General features: G+C 42.8%; 1 protein-coding gene across 6 annotated transcripts in view; it reads left to right on the top strand.

Moving 5' to 3' along the window:
- pot1 (protection of telomeres 1 homolog) overlaps nucleotides 1-16,976 on the top strand; it is a 75,355-nt gene that overhangs the window by 29,222 nt on the left and 29,157 nt on the right. For all 6 annotated transcript variants that reach the window (XM_028004272.1, XM_028004291.1, XM_028004259.1 and 3 more), the window contains 2 exons: nucleotides 5,165-5,461; nucleotides 5,611-5,766. In XM_028004272.1, the coding sequence (XP_027860073.1) occupies nucleotides 5,165-5,461; nucleotides 5,611-5,766 (453 nt within the window). The remainder of the gene's footprint in view (nucleotides 1-5,164; nucleotides 5,462-5,610; nucleotides 5,767-16,976) is intronic.

Genomic DNA, 16,976 nt, shown 5'->3' with positions numbered 1-16,976 from the left:
TAGCAGCTGCTGGAAGGGCTGAGGCAAGCAAAAGTCCAACTGCTAACACACACTCATAAATCTTTTCAATACAATGGAATCTCCTGTCTTAGTGCATGTGAGGTCTCAAGCCTTTGGGTGTTTTTCTTGTCAGGCCAGCTCTTAGTTTTGTCTCCAGAGTGGCTGGTATCTGCTTCCTATTTGGCACGCTTCTCAGCTTCCTGCAGACATCTCTGACAAAAACACACATTCCAGAGGAAAACAAAAGAATCTCATCAAAGTTAATAATGAGTATATATATATCTGGGATATTATTTACAATTTTAACAATTCCCCCCTGAATACACCAGAAAATATACATATTTATATATATATAAATATACTCAAATGATATACTCAAATTCTCTACCACCACTTCTCTTTGGATTTTTAGCTGAAAGATCACATTTAAGAGCTCAAACATTATTACACTCAAAGGAAAGATGCCAATTTAACACATGTAATCATTCAGACAGGCAGATGTTCTCCACAATGTCATCATCAGTGTCAGCGTCAGAAGAAAATTGTAGTCCTAACAGGGGTACATTTGGGCTCTGCAGTCTTCCATGGGGGAAATTGCTGTAGTAATTAATCTGTTTAGCTAAGAACACAGACATAGAATACAACAACATCCACATAAAGGAAGAACAGCAGCAAATACTACAATGGAAACCAAGACAGAGGAGACGAGAGAGCGATATTTTTCAAACTCATCCATCCATGTGTCCCACATGGACGTGTCCACTCCTGGGTGGTCTTTCATCTTCCCATTCAGGGTGTGAAGCCCTTCGATTGCCTTCATGAGGTTGCCATCTGCAGCTATCGTTTTAGGATAAATGCCCAGCACTGTTCTCCAAACAGCGCACACACTCCTTAGCCAGCAGCATGCCAAGGGCAATTCTGTCTGGAATGCCATGAGAGAGATAACAGCAAGCTGGTCATGCACAGCCTCAAATCCTGCCAGTGTCCAGTTTCCTAATTTCGGCACATTATAGTGGATGTAATTTATTCTGTCTACGTTTTTATTTATACTACACCTCCAATAAATGGAAGACTCAAAACCCTGTAGTCAACTGGTTCACAAGCTTATTGACACAGATCAAAGTTAATATTTTCTTTTGATGTTGAACATATGCAGAGTCCCCCAGATTCCTGTCCATTTATTTCCTTCATCAGCTTGTTTTTTTTATAGTACCATTCATTCTCTCCACTAGTCCAGCACTCTGAGCGTGGTCGGCACAATAATGTTTTAAGTCAATATGAAACATAATTTGTATGTTTTTTACAAGTTGGTTAACAAATGTGCCCCATTATCACTATAAATTCGTTCAGGTATACCATATCTGGGAATTATCTCTTTGCAAAGTGCTTTAGCCACCGTCAGAGCGTCTGGATGTTTAGTGGGAAACAACTCTATCCATTTAGAGTACTACTATGACCAGACAATACCTTTTCTCTTCACTTTGATTTAGTTCTATGAAATCCATGGACCTTACCACAGGGGCTGGTTTTCATTGGCTGATGTCCATTCTACGTGGTCACCTGCGTGGCCGTCTCACAAACACGCTTCCCGTTAGCTAAGTACAGGATAATGGCAGTACTGATACAATTTCTACACCTTGAAGCCTGTTTGCTACACAGTCTTACGTTAGCTAAACAGATCAATATGCAATGTGTACTGTATCTGACATACGCTAAAGATTTTAGTTTAGCAGAAAAGGCTTTGGACTAAACTGTTACTCGTGTTAGCCACTCTAGCACCAAGTACAGCTAGTCAATCAACCATCGCTGTGTCCAGGGAAGCGCTGATTAATAATCGAGAAATAAATATCAAACCTGGAAACTTGATATCGTAACGGACTGAATGTTATGTTTTTAACGTAATCTTTGCTCGTCTTGCGGGGCGCAGGCGATTGCCACAGTAACAGGTGTGCTTAAACTGCAAAGAGAGAGAGAGTAAAAAGGAGTAAAAAGAGAGAGAGAGTAATTGTTACTCATCAGATTGTTAAACATAATCAATGTCTCATTAATTATGTATCAAAATCAATTCTAAACAGGCAGGTTTTTAGTTTAGATTATTTAACAAATGAGTGGTTTTGAGTATGAGTATGAGTGGTTTTGAGTTGATCACCTGTTCTGGTTATTTTACCTTTGTTTACCTTTGCTGTAGCGCATTACAGCCGCTGTAGTTTCTAAACATTGGACTAATTACCTCGTTCGTTTGTGAGTACACGTCATTTATCAGAAACATTAAATAGAACAAATATATTTCATAAAATTTTAACAAACAAATTTCTTCTACAGTGGTAATTATGTGAAATTAAATTAATTATATCCCAACTTCAGAAGATTTGCCTTTACCTTTACAGAGCTCTTTGGTTCCTCCTATCAGTCTGTAGCTTCTCATATTGAGGTCATCAAACCAAATTTCAGATCTACCATAACTGACAGACATCTGCTGGCCTCAGGTTTGCAACCAGCTTGTGACTGAGATGATGACACTCCCAGATGATGACATGAACTTGTTGGTTCCTCTGTCCATTGTAGTAGCTGATATATTGAGAAAATCCGGTAGAAATGATGCACTAATCGAGTCATGTTTACATAGAAACAACACGCCGCAAGGCTTTATTTGTGAGACTTGCGGTCACGTGGGTCGGTTGTGGGCGGAGCTTGGTAAGGTCCACGGGATCAGACATGTTCAGCAAAAAATTTTTTTTTTAATAAGAGGTAAATTCATAAGTAATATAATATTCGTTTACCTGCCCCATCATCCCTCCTGTTGGTTCTTGTTCTGGTTGCTCTGTATCTTCTGCCTGAAGGCATCAGTGTGAACAGAGAATGTCCGGGGTGAGAAGTGTCCTTTGTGATGTGTTGTGCTTTTCTTAGACAGCGGTCGCTGTTCAGGTCCTCCAGTGAGGGGAGAGGGCAGCCAATGATTTTTTGGGCTGTATTCACAACCCTTTGGAGAGCTTTCCTTTGAGCCGTAGTGCTGCTGTTATACCATACACAGATACAGTAAGTCAGTATGCTCTCTATGGAGCACTTGTAGAAGGACACCAGTAGCTTCTCCTTGATGTCGTTCCTCCTGAGAACCCTCAGGAAGTACAGTCTTTGCTGGGCCTTTTTTATCAGCTCGAAGGTGTTCATGTTCCATGTGAGGCCCTGCTCAATGCGGACCCCCAGGAAACGGAAATCAGCTACCCTCTCCACACATTTTCCCCCAGTGGTTAGTGGTGTAATGTCCGTTTTATTCCTCCTGTAATCTATTATGAGTTCTTTTGTCTTTGAGTTGTTGAGAAGCCGATTGTTCTCCCTGCACCACTGCAACAGCCGCTCCACCTCACCCCTGTAGGCGCACTCGTCGCCTCCTGAGATGAGCCCCACCACTGTGGTGCCATCAGCAAACTTGATGATGGTGTTGCTGTGGTGGGCAGAGGTGCAGTCGTATGTGTACAGACAATAGAGCAGGGGGCTCAGCACACAGCCCTGTGGAGAGCCAGTACTAAGGCTGAGGGCAGTGGATGTATGTTTTCCCACCTTAACTCTCTGCTGTCGGTTGGTCAGTAAGCTCAGAATCCACATGCAGGTGGAGTGAGGGAGGCCCAGGTCCCCCAATTTGTCCACCAGTCTGTACGGGAGGATGGTATTAAAAGCAGAGCTGTAGTCTACAAAGAGCATCCGCAAATAGCTGCCCTGCTGCTCCAGATGTGACAGAGCAGCATGGAGGGCCGTGATCACAGCGTCCTCAGTCAGTTAGTACTTTAAAAATAACGCAACCACACTTTTTAATACTTATACCAAACAACATTCTGATTGATTGTAAAAGAATGTACATTAAAAATTTATATCAAATAAAGGAGCCAAGGACTTACCTTTGTTCGAACCACAACATATTCACAATCTGGGTGGTAAAAAATGTCCAAATCGTGTACCTACCCATTCGTAAACTGGACATGTCCTTCCATTGACTTCTAATTCTTAAAATGATTTGCGGTATAAGCAGTGACATCACAGACCAGGTACATATCTGGGAATGTCAATGGAGGCAAATGATCAGGGTCTCTGCTCCAACTTTTTATTTGAAACGGGTTGACATTTCCAATTTTAGCAAATTTTTCCATGTTTTGTTTTTGTCATCTGGGAGAAGTCCACTTAGTTTCAAACTGCTTTTCAACGTTATGGAAGAGAATATAGCGGTAACACAATAAAAACACCAGAATAAAGTTTGTTTTGGTCTGTGGCCTTCAAATCTGCTACTATTCCAATTCAATCTTCGTTTCATTCAAATTCAATCTTCGTCTCAGTCTGGGAGTCTTTCATGTGTTTTTTGGCAAACTCTGTGTTGGCTGTCATATGTCTGGCACTGAGAAGAGGCTTCCGTCGGGCCATTCTGCCATATAACCTCAACTGGTGGAAGGCTGCAGTGATAGTTGACTTTGTGGGACTGTCTCCCGTCTTTCTACTGCATCTCCAGAGCTCAGCCACCGTGATCTTTGGGCTCTTCTACCACTATTCTTCAGTTTGGCTGAACAGCCAGATTGAACAATCTCCCACGATTCTCCCATGATTGTTCAGTTTGGCTGAACAACCAGGTCTAGGAAGAGTTCTTGTCATCCCAAACTCCCTTCCATTTAAGGATTATGGAGGCCGTTGTGCTCTTAGGAACCTCAAGTCCTGCAGAAATTATTTTGTCTTTGGCCAGATCTGTGCCTTACCACAATTCTGTCTCTGAGCTCCTGGGGTAGTTCCTTCAACTTCATGATTCTCATTTGCTCTGACATGCACTGAGCTAGGAGGTCTTATAGACAGGTGTGCGCCTTTCCGATCAATTTAATTAATCACAGCTGGACTTCAATGAAGTAGAACCATCTCAAGGAGGATCAGAAGAAATGGACACCATGTGAGTTAAATATGAGTGTCCCAGCAAAAGATCTGAATACTTATGACAATGTGATATTTCAGGGTTTTTTAGGATAAATTTGCAAAAAATTCTAAATTTTTTTTATTTTCTGTCAAGATGGGATGCTGAGTATACATTCATGAGAAATAATATGAACATTTTTGATATTAGCAAATGGCTGCAATGAAACTAAGAGTGAAACATTTAAAGGAGTCTGAATACTTTCTGTTCTTTTCTGCACAGGTGCACCCCTACAACAACTCCCTCACATTAGTCAACACGTTCGGATTCTCTGTGGTGACATTTAGCGGCACAGTTGGTGGCGGTATGGAGCCTCGGACATCTAGTAAAAACTTCCAGTTGGACGAAGACGACCGGCGCACCGTAGAGGAGCTGCGGGCCTGGGCTGCCTGCCAGGCTCTGCTTTCCTCAGTGTCTGCTGCTGTCCCTCTGTCTGCCGTCCAGCCTAACACCTACTTTGACCTCATCTGCCAGCTGCTGGCCAAAGCCTCCATTGACTCCACCTGCACACTGCTCAGGGTAAGGGGAAGTTTGATTATTTATGACATAACTCCCACTCTTAAACATGTTAGAAAGGCAGACATGGATGCATTTAGCGGAACTCTGAGAGCTTCATTTGGTTTGGGACAGATGAGACCAATAAGCCTTACTGGTTTCCTGTCTCCTAGGTCTGGGATGGAACCAGATGTCCTCACGCTCTGCTGAAAGTCATTGTTGAGCCAAACAGCACAGAAGGGCCATCTTCTTTCTCCAAACACAAAGAGAGCCACATTGCAAACGTCCTTGTGTACGACAACCACGTGGAGTTTTCCAAACACCTAAAGGTCAGAGTTCAGAGCGTTATCTCTGGGAATTTTTCCACTTGAGTTAATAGCTACATCCACTGCTAACTGTCCCCAGAACATTTCAGTGTCACTTACTGTGTGTGTCTTCTAAAGTGTGGAGACACAAAGGTTGGTGTTAAAAAAATATTCGCATTTTTCAAGTTTTGCAAAACCTGCAAATGTTTACTGCTTCTAAAGACAGTCCAAGTGCTTAAAAAAACACCCAGCGTGTTTTTCTAATAAGTTTATGTTTTTGGTGTCCGTACGATGACCCGTTTCAAAACCCCCCGGAATGTAATGTCAAAAATCAACAGGCCCTGCACTCCACCCTGCAAAGCCGCTTTTCAAAGATGTATGATTGTATAATTGCGCATCTGTTTGCCGCCATTTTCAGGTGCTAGTGTAAACATTTACTAGTGTAACAGATGTGGAAAGGAATAGTACTCTGCGTTGGGTTTTTTTTTTATTTCCTATAAGACAGTGGAACACACTCAGCACCAGGTATGATAGACGATCACTGTCACAGTCCAGCAGCTCCGTTAGGCAGCCTCTGCCTTTTTTATAGATTAACAACAAATGGACTAAAGAAAAGTAAAATCTTGCACAAATCAACATCAAACCACAAAATAAATCTGTGTATCCATTACATACCTATAAGACAGTGGAACACACTCAGCACCAGGTATGATAGACGATCACTGTCACAGTCCTGCGGCCCAACAAACACATTTTGGAGGGAAACTTTATACAAACTTAATAAACGTAACAAATTAACTTTAACCAACACCAAAGTTTGTTTTAAAAACACTTGCACAGTTAACCTTATATTTTTGCAGAACAAAAGCTGTGAAAACTATTTTTAACAACATAAACATTATTAAAAGTGAGAGGTAGCTTTAGCACGCGTCTTACCAGCAGCTCCGTTAGGCAGCCTCTGCCTGGCTGCTGCAGCTACGTCACTGAACATTGCTTTGTGCAACACTAATAACGTTTCCCCCAAAACAATATTTACATTAGGAACCAAAAATAAAAGCAGTCAAAACAGAAATAGCCATGTCAGCAGACATGTTAATTCGACAAAATAGAAATAAAAATGTTTTGGGAAGGTTCATAAAATAATAAATAAATAAAATTAACTCAGCTACATACTCCCCCCTGAACTTCTCAAAACAGTTACAAGTCAGATCAGAAGCCTCATACAAGATAACATCAGCTAAGCGTAGCTATATTTCTCTGATAATCACTATGCAACCAAGGGTTTCCATATTTCAATAGAAAGTGACATTAAGGAGTTGGCCAGACTTTTAATGTCCACTTTGCATAAGAATGTGCCGTCTACACATTCTCAACTTGATTACCAAATAACTGTTATCTTGACACACAGAATGACAATAACAAAATAAGCTTTCATGTCCGTAATGAACAGGAATATCCCAAAATGAACAATAATCTGTTACTTGAACAGGGTTTTAGCTAACCCACCAACCATAAAACCTCCTTGTTTAGTTTTCTGTGTCATGTTCTGAATCAACCTATTCACTGGTTTCACTACCCTGCCCACTCTGGTCTTAATTTGATCCATGGGTGCGGTTACTGTCAGTGTGTCAGTGTCAACAACTTTCACAATAGTTTTCCTTGCAGGGACTTGATCTTGAGACTGACTGCTGCTTGTGTCCAGTTGTCCTCCAGTAGTGTCATTCTGTCCATTGTCCTTATCTGCCAGAGGAATGCTGAATGGACCCTCTGCTGCTTCTCCAAGACAACCATCTGATCCAGTCTTAACACTTAATATTCCATTGTAGTCACTTGTCAGTGGCTTAGCAATGGGGGGCTCAGGATCAGCAAGAGGAACTGGAGGGGAATCAAGGGCTGTGTGCCCTACTTCTGAGAAGTTCTCCAATGGGGTGACCTCTGCAACCCAGCTAGCAGTGCGCTCGGATTTGTGAAGTTCGAGTTCCTCCAAAAACAGACTTCCATCGCCCTCTTCCTTCTCTTGGGACTCCTGACCAACACTGGAGAAGGAAGGCTCTGTGTCATGATTCACATGTATTGGCAGGAAACTGGCTTGCAAGAGCAAATTTCTATGAACCACTTTTTCATGTCCGTTGTCGGGGTTTCTAATGCGGTAGGTGTGACATCTTGAATCCTTCGAAATTACTGTGTACAGAGTCGACTCCCACCTATCAGCAAGTTTTCTGCGCCCACGTTCACCTCTGTTGGCCAAGAGGACCTGATCACCCTCTTCGATGGCAGCACCTTTCACACCCTTATTGTAGAGGTCGGCCTGCCGCTGTTGTTTTGCGCTGGCATGAACTTGAGCAACACGAAGGGCCTCCTTGAGATCATCTCTCATCCTTTTAACATAACTGTCATAGTCTGTGATCTCGTTGTCTCTTTCCACACTGTGGAACATAACATCCACTGGCAATCTAGGAACCCGACCATACATAAGGAAGAATGGGGCATAGCCGGTCGACTCATGAGCAGTACAGTTGTAAGCGAAGGTTAGTGTTTGCAGCATCTGAGGCCACTTCTGCTTTTCTCTGGGAGGCAATGATCTAATCATGTTTCCTAGAGTCCGGTTAAACCTCTCAGTGTGACCATTCCCCATAGGATGGTAGGGTGTTGTTCTGGACTTCTTCACACCTGATATCTGAAGTAGCTCTTGGATAAGTTGGCTCTCAAAATTCGCACCCTGGTCCGAATGTATTCTCTGCGGGAAGCCATATACACAAAAGTACTTATCCCACAGCTGACGTGCGACTTGTTTTGCGGACTGGTCTGAACACTTGAAGGCATGAGCCATCTTAGTGAAGTGGTCTGTCACCACCAACACGTCCACACTCTTCCCGTTAGAGTCTTCTGCAGACCAGAAGTCCAGACAAACTAGCTCCAAAGGGCCTGTGGTTTTGATGCTTTCGAGCTGTGCTCTTCCCTCAGGCTCCAATGTCTTACTAACAACACAACGCTTACAACATTTTACATAGTCTCTGACGTCTCGTTCCATTTCGATCCAAAAGAACCTTTGTCTTGAAAGGTATAAAGTTCTACTCTGACCCTGGTGGCCAGCATTATCATGCACACCATTGAGAACTTGGCTGATCAAAGAGGAGGGCGTCATGTACTGATGTCGCTTTTTCCCTGTTAATGGGTCTTTGCAAACTCTGTACAGGATGTCATCGTGCATCTTCAGTTTTTCCCACTGTTTTAAGAGTTTGAGCACCTTCAGATGCAACCCAGCTCTCTCTCGTCTTGATGGTCGTCTCCCTCGGCTGACAAATGGGATGACTTGGGACAGGACAGGATCAGTCCTCTGACTATCATGAAGCTCTTGAAGTGAAAAAACAGGCAGAGGGTCTTCACCTGGCTGGGTCAACTTCTCCAGATCCTGGGCCAGCCATGAAACCACTCTCTGCTTGGAACCTTCATCCCACTCCATATGACCGGCCAGTACTGCAGACACTTCACAGTCAGATAGGGACTGATTTTCCAGCTCATTCAATGGGGCTGCATGATGAATGTTTTGGTGGTTGACACCAATCCTGAATGTTTCCTGAATTAAAGCTTCTTGAACTTGTTGCGACTCCCCCACAAGGTCAGCATATGGCTCATTCAAAATCCGCTGACAGACACGATCCTGGGCAAAGGGCTTTCTGCTGAGAGCATCAGCAACTATGTTTTTACTGCCAGGTATATATTTGATGCTGAAGTTGTATGGTGCTAACTTGGCAACCCACCGTTGCTCACATGCATCAAGTTTGGGTTTTGTGAGGATGTATGTCAGGGGATTATTGTCAGTCCAGACTGTGAAAGTATGCCCTTTTAGCCAGTGACTGAATTTATCGCAAACAGCCCACTTCAACGCCAGAAACTCAAGGCGATGAGCAGGGTAGTTACTTTGAGCACGCGTTAGAGCTTTACTGGCAAAGGCAATGGGTCGTGCTCTACTTTCACCCTCCTGGACCTGAGACAAAACAGCCCCCAACCCATCCTGAGAGGCATCTGTAGACAGAATGAAAGGGTGACTGAAATCAGGGTGTGCGAGCACCACAGTCTCCAACAGTGCATTTTTTAGTTCTTCAAATGCACAGTGATGTTCCTCTTTCCAGTCATTTGGATGTAATTTCTTAAATGCTGCAGCACCCCGTCCATTCATTTTTCTTCCCTTGGGTGCGGCTGTCAAACTGAACAATGGTTTGGCAATGCGTGAACAGTCTGGTATAAACTGCTGATAATACATCACCATCCCCAAAAATGACTTAATCTTTTTTTGTGAGGGTGTGACACCATCCTCCATCATCAAATCAGACTCTGTCATAGCAACAACTGCTTGGACTTTATTGGGATCGGTTGACACACCATTTTCACCCACAACATGCCCCAAAAACTTCACACTCCTCCTGAATAGTTTGCACTTCTTGGGGGCCAGTTTCAAGCCATGGACATGCAGCCTGCTGAAGACAATCTCGAGCCTCCTCAGAGCTTCTGCCTCATCAGGAGCATATACAAGCAAATCGTCCAAATAACAAAGCAGCGTCAAGAAGTTCTGATCACCAAAGATGTTCATCATGAGGCGCATGAAGTCAGCAGGACTGTTGCAGAGGCCCTGAGGTAGCCTGTTAAACTCATACAGACCCGTGGGTGTGGTGAAGGCTGTTAGTTTTTTATCCTCCTCAGCCATGGCGATGTTATAAAAACCAGAAGTGAGATCCATGGCACAGAATATGGCACTGCCACCCAAAGCTGTCAAGCAGTCTGATTGATGCGGCAGCGGGTGAGCATCCTTAACTGTGCGAGCATTTAGCCAGCGATAGTCCACACAGACCCTTAGATCTCCATTCTTCTTCCACACCAGCACTACAGGAGACGCCCACTCACTGTTGGATTTGCGAATGATCTCCCGTTCTTCCATTTCTGTGAGAACTTGCCGCAGCTTGTGATATTGCCCTGGTGGAACACGTCGATATGGAAGCCTGAATGGTCGATCATCTGAAAGGCGGATACGATGGACAAAATCTTTGGCCAGCCCACAATCAAGTTTGCCTCTTGAAAAGATGCCTTCATATTTCTGAATCAGCTGCAACAGTTCTGACTTCCAATAATCAGACACCTCACAAGAGTCAATTTCCAGAACTTCCAGCCCTAAGTCACTCAGGGTGTTGCGGAAGCTGGTGCAGGGAGAGTCAGAGCTGATTGTTTCGTCATTCTTCACTGTCTGACTGTTAATACTGACTTTTGCATCTAACACCTGCTCAGGAGTCACATCCAGGTCTTCAAGGGCTATACAGGTGGACACCTCTGCTACTTTGGTACGACGCTTTAATGTGATGGCCTTATCAGAGGTGTTTAGGATCCGCACTGGGACCCACCTGTCACCATTCATGGAGGCCACCGATCTACAGACAATAATGTCTTTTTTATGGATCTGTGTTTTGGCTGATGGCTCAACCAGAATGGCACTGCCCTCGGAGAGAGGCGAACTTTTAGGAAGTCTGCCCCAAATCAAATGTTCTTGCTTTGGGAGAAGAGTGACTGCCTGCACCAGTTCAGCTGTTCCAATAAAATCTGGGATTACATCACCTCTCCATCTCTCAATACCAGACAGCATACTAAGAAACTGTATTACTTCTGGTGGTTGGGCAGACTCTGGTTTACACATGACTTGCCAAAAGTGAGGGGACTGCTTGAACTGGTTTAGAAGGTGTTTGATGACATTTGTGCCCAGAATTAGCTGATCTTTCTGCCCAGGGACCACTAGAGCTGGAACACTAAATACACAGCCATATACTTCCATTTTCAATTCATGGGTGCATTTGGGTTTTACCTGAACTCCTCCACAGCCTACAAGAACAATATCATTATGGTTAGAGTCGGGTTGGGATGCAAACCCTGCATTCTTAAGAAGTTGTTCAGCTTCTGCACTGATAGTGCAGGCCATGGAGCCAGTGTCTAAAAGGGCTTGCAATGACACTTTATCCTCAACCTGTGCATCAGTGTAAAAGAGGCTGTCAGCCTTTTCTAGTCTGGATATGTTTTGAAACAGCACAGAAGTATTAGATGGAGCAGATTTCAAACTTTCTGCATACACAGATTGTATATCTTCTTTTGAGGTGAGGGACCCATCATACTCACTCACACAGTGCCCTCCCAAGTGTGAGTGGCTTAGTTTCCCTGGTCAGCTGAGCCTCCAACTCGCTGAGAATCTGTGATTTTTGGACAGTTTCTTCGCTGGTGTCCAATCTCGAGACAGGCCAGGCATCTTCTCTCTCTCATGCAGTGTGTTCTTGTAGAGTGGTTACCGTTGCCACATACTTGACATGGAGAAGACCGACTGGGAGGGAAAAACTGAAGCTGAGTATCACCAACGGGTTGGGCAGTACGTTCTAATACTCTTTCAAGCATAGTTAACACCCGTTCCAGAGCACCTGACTCTGCAGTACGATCATTCGAGCTGGGAAAACTGACAGGAGTAATTTTGACAGTGTTCACTTGCCTATGTTCTACTTCAGGCTCTGAGTGGTCAAGTGCTGCTGTTGCAGTAGCAATCTGGAGAACTTTTGCTTTTGCCGCAGTTGCCTGTGGTCTCTTCACTTGAGTGTCCACTTAGTGGTGGGCTTACACTTGAAAACACAGGCAAGACTCGGATCAGGACAATTTCTGATGAACATCATTGCTATCTCTGCATCCATTTTATTCAGGCTGCTCCCTTGATCTTTCAAGTGTCTGTCAGCATTTTCAGCAGCTGTGTTAAGTCTAACCCAGTAGTCCACTGGTGTCTCATTTGCTGTTGGCTGAGTAGCATAGAAATCAGCCAATGGTAAGCAAGACCCAGGAATGTCACTGAAATAGCGCCTCAGAATGTTATAGACTGCCTCAGGGTTTACAGGTGTGGTAGAAGGGCTACTCTTTAGTCCAATCTTTACAATGCTCTTTGCTTTGCCAAGCAGGTGGTTCAGGATTTCGTCTGTTTTTTCCTCAGCTGAGAATCCTTTCTTACGCAGGTAGACCTCCATCACTTCTATCCACTCATGAACAGAGATCCTATCATCACCATCACCACGATAGATAGGGGGTTCTCTAATGTCTGGTTTCACCACCAGGCTCATTTTTGTGAGATCAATAACGGTGTTGGATGTCTCATTCTGCACACACTGTGATGGTGGAGTCTTCTCTGGAGTGGGGTGAGACCCACTGTGTAACAAACGGCTGGTAATGGCCTCACCTATTTGGCTCCCTATTTCACCAATGAGGTCTCGTAACTGTTGCATGGTGTTTTCATTATTAGTTACAGGGGTGGAAAACTGGGGCTCCAGCGGAGGAATTTCAAATATCCCCTCTGCTTCTGATGAACCCTCATCAATCACTTGAGTACTACTCTGGGCTAACAGCCCTCTGCCACGTCCAACTACTGGCGTGAAAATATTAAATGTACTATGACCTCTGCCTGCCATATTTCACACAGTACAAAAGCAGTAATGTAAAAAAGTTAACCAAAAGGGTTCCACAGTTCACAAAAAAATGGCTTTGACAAAACTAATATAGAGATTTTAGTAGTTGATTTAAGTCTCTGTATTCAGAAAAACAATCGTAACCTCGACAGTAATGAACAGGATCCACAGGTCGACCAGCTTGATGACGTCGGCTTCACTAGCACACAGTTGAACCCTCGGCGGTCGGCAGCGGCTAACCAATGGATCCGGGTCACGGCACCAGATGTAACAGATGTGGAAAGGAATAGTACTCTGCGTTGGGTTTTTTTTTTTATTTCCTATAAGACAGTGGAACACACTCAGCACCAGGTATGATAGACGATCACTGTCACAGTCCAGCAGCTCCGTTAGGCAGCCTCTGCCTTTTTTATAGATTAACAACAAATGGACTAAAGAAAAGTAAAATCTTGCACAAATCAACATCAAACCACAAAATAAATCTGTGTATCCATTACATACCTATAAGACAGTGGAACACACTCAGCACCAGGTATGATAGACGATCACTGTCACAGTCCTGCGGCCCAACAAACACATTTTGGAGGGAAACTTTATACAAACTTAATAAACGTAACAAATTAACTTTAACCAACACCAAAGTTTGTTTTAAAAACACTTGCACAGTTAACCTTATATTTTTGCAGAACAAAAGCTGTGAAAACTATTTTTAACAACATAAACATTATTAAAAGTGAGAGGTAGCTTTAGCACGCGTCTTACCAGCAGCTCCGTTAGGCAGCCTCTGCCTGGCTGCTGCAGCTACGTCACTGAACATTGCTTTGTGCAACACTAATAACGTTTCCCCCAAAACAATATTTACATTAGGAACCAAAAATAAAAGCAGTCAAAACAGAAATAGCCATGTCAGCAGACATGTTAATTCGACAAAATAGAAATAAAAATGTTTTGGGAAGGTTCATAAAATAATAAATAAATAAAATTAACTCAGCTACACTAGCAGCAGTTTATTTGGATTTAAAGTGACAAGAGGCTAAAACATTCTAAAAAGAACTCAATTGGAAGAACTGACCAGACTGAAATATTACTATCTAAGAATGATTTTGTGCATAAAATGTAATGACTGTGTTTTGTAGCCCATCCTTACTTATTCAAGGAAGCATAATAAGTCACCTTTAAATGTTTGAAGGTGACTTGCGTGGTGACAACCAAACAAGGTTGTCAGCCTGGCAACAACTCACAAGACAATGCTTTCTGGCAAACGCAATCAGATTTCTGATTGGTCAGAGAGATTTCAGACCTTGTCTTCATAAGGTTTTAACATAAATGTTCTGTTACTATACTGGTCATGAACTGTATCAAGTACCAATGTCAAGGTTGGTGTTAAAGTTATGCTTCAAAACTGATCAAATTTTAAATATTATCCTTCTTCTGGTTTAATCCTTCTATTTTCTCTGATTGGATGTGGCTGCACACTGCTGGTCAGCTGACTAAAAGACCCCTCACTGTTCAGCCAGCATCCATCTGGAGCAGCAAAGAAAGCAGGAAGAAAGAAATGTTTGTGTCCTTTGCCTGCAAGGTCAGGCAACCTGTAATTGTCGCAAATAAGTCTAACCTGACAATTCACAAAATACCAGCTCCTTAACCCGCTGCTGCAGCCAACTTAGCCAAACAGGTAGCTCCGAGTTGTCTTACAGGGCATCTCTGTTGTCTCCTCCCTGCTTCTTATGCATCTCATTGCAGCATGAACATTTAGCGCAGGTTCAAAAGATGAAATGCTCAAGGCTTCACATTTAGTTTCCCTCTGTTCTTGTCCTCTGTTCAGTACAAATGTTTTTAAAGGCTTTGTTGTAGATGTATTCCATAGCAGAGAAATAAATGAGGTAGAAGCCTAGGGGTTATGGTTAGGATGGTGACTTATCTGAAAAGTGCCTCACCCTCAAGACAACATTTGTTGAGATTTGACGCTTTATGAATTAACTTGAGTTCCTGTTTTCAGTGGCTTGGTCATTTCAAGAAATTTGAATATTATCAAAAATGTTTTTTATTTCAGTAAGTTCTTTAAAAACTGAAACTAATGAATAATTTTTGACTCAGAGTGATGAAAGGTTTTCCCCAGTTTATTATAAGCCTGGGGGCCCGCCAGGCTTTACTACCCCTCCACCCCACTACCTTCCAGGCTAGGCTAAGCGTTGCTTGTTCTTGTTTTTCTAATTGTTTTTCTCTTTTTTTTTAATAAGCTGGACTGCTAACATCTTTGCTGAGTTGAGCGTTTCACTGGCAGAGGCGAATTATTCCTAAAAGAAGGGTTTATAGTTGATGCACTTAATGGACCAATCACATTGCTGGCACCTCCGTGCTGTCTCAGGTACTGTTTGCTTGATCTCTGAAGTTTACCTCAGCGCGTATTGAAGCGCCTCCTTTCACTCAAATCAGACACAGGCTGACCTATATGGATATTTACATCAACCCCATGTGAGAAATTGTGTTTCTTTGCAGAATTTTTCATCAAGGTAGGAGTCAAGTTTAAGACTCGGCGCATTAGCTCTGCTTGTGCAGGTCTATGATATAGTATGTAGTTACACTTTCATAGGACCTGTATAGTATAGGTCTTAGGTTTTAATAGACAGTTGAGCTCCATGTCCGACAGATTAGTTATTGAATTCCTACATTCCCTGCTTACTTGAATGATTGTCATAATTACACAAGAGAGACACAATTATTGTCATTTTTCCCCTCACTGCGTCATCTTGGGCAGTTTCCACCTGTTATTTCCTGTTTAGAACTCCTAGTCTAGAGTGCTTTTCTCCACATCACAGACTGTTTTAAGAGGCACTTGACTCTCTTTCCTGTGAAATGAGAACAGCTCTGGGGGAAATGAGGCTCATGGTTCTCAAATTAAATCAAATTATTCAAAGAGTTATTGTAGACAGTGATGGCTGTTGGCAGGAAAAGTAGATTTATTTGTATGTCGAGGTCTGTATTACAGCCAGTCTGAAGAGGCCTCTGTGACTAAAGACAGTTTTTCTAAGACAGTCTCATAAAGAGTATGGTCAAGTTTGTCCATAATCTTCTTGATCCTATGAAGAATCCTTCTTTGCATAATCATCTCCAAAGGTTCCACAGTCGTCCCCAGAACAGAACCAGCCTTCCTTATCAGGTTGTTAGCCTTTTTAGGTCACTGGCTCTGATGCTGCTGCCTCAACAGATGTCGGCAGAAGAGATGACACTCTCAACAACAGATTTATAGAAGATCTGCAGCACTTTCCTGCAAACCTCGAAGTAGGGATGTTCGATATGGCATAAAATTCATATTACAATACCCAGACAGCCCAATATGAGTGAAACAACATTGAAACAATGTCAGGCAGAAACATTGAATCTACATTGAAGCATGATATTGAAACGAAATTGAGAGTGGTCAGTAACTTACATGTTGAATCAATGTTAGGGTTTCAACCATAACTGACACTATGTCATTGTTCATTTAACCATCATTGACTGTGGATCTGCGTGCAGATTTGTGTTGATGTTACATTGAATCAGTTAGGAATCAAATGTTGGTTCAACCATCATCTGATTGTGGATCTGCATGCACATTTGTGTTGATTTTTACATTGAATCAGTAAGGTATCAATGTTGATTCAACCATCATCTAAATGTGTGTCTGCATGTACATTTGTGTTGATTTTACCTTGAATCAATGTTAGGAAACAATACTGATTGAACCATCATCTGTATGTGAATCTACTGTACATGGAC

Source organism: Xiphophorus couchianus, chromosome 2 (assembly GCF_001444195.1).
Source record: "Xiphophorus couchianus chromosome 2, X_couchianus-1.0, whole genome shotgun sequence".
NCBI lineage: Eukaryota > Metazoa > Chordata > Actinopteri > Cyprinodontiformes > Poeciliidae > Xiphophorus > Xiphophorus couchianus.
The sequence above is the reverse complement of the archived record's forward strand: the minus strand, read 5'-3'. Positions and strand labels throughout refer to the sequence as shown.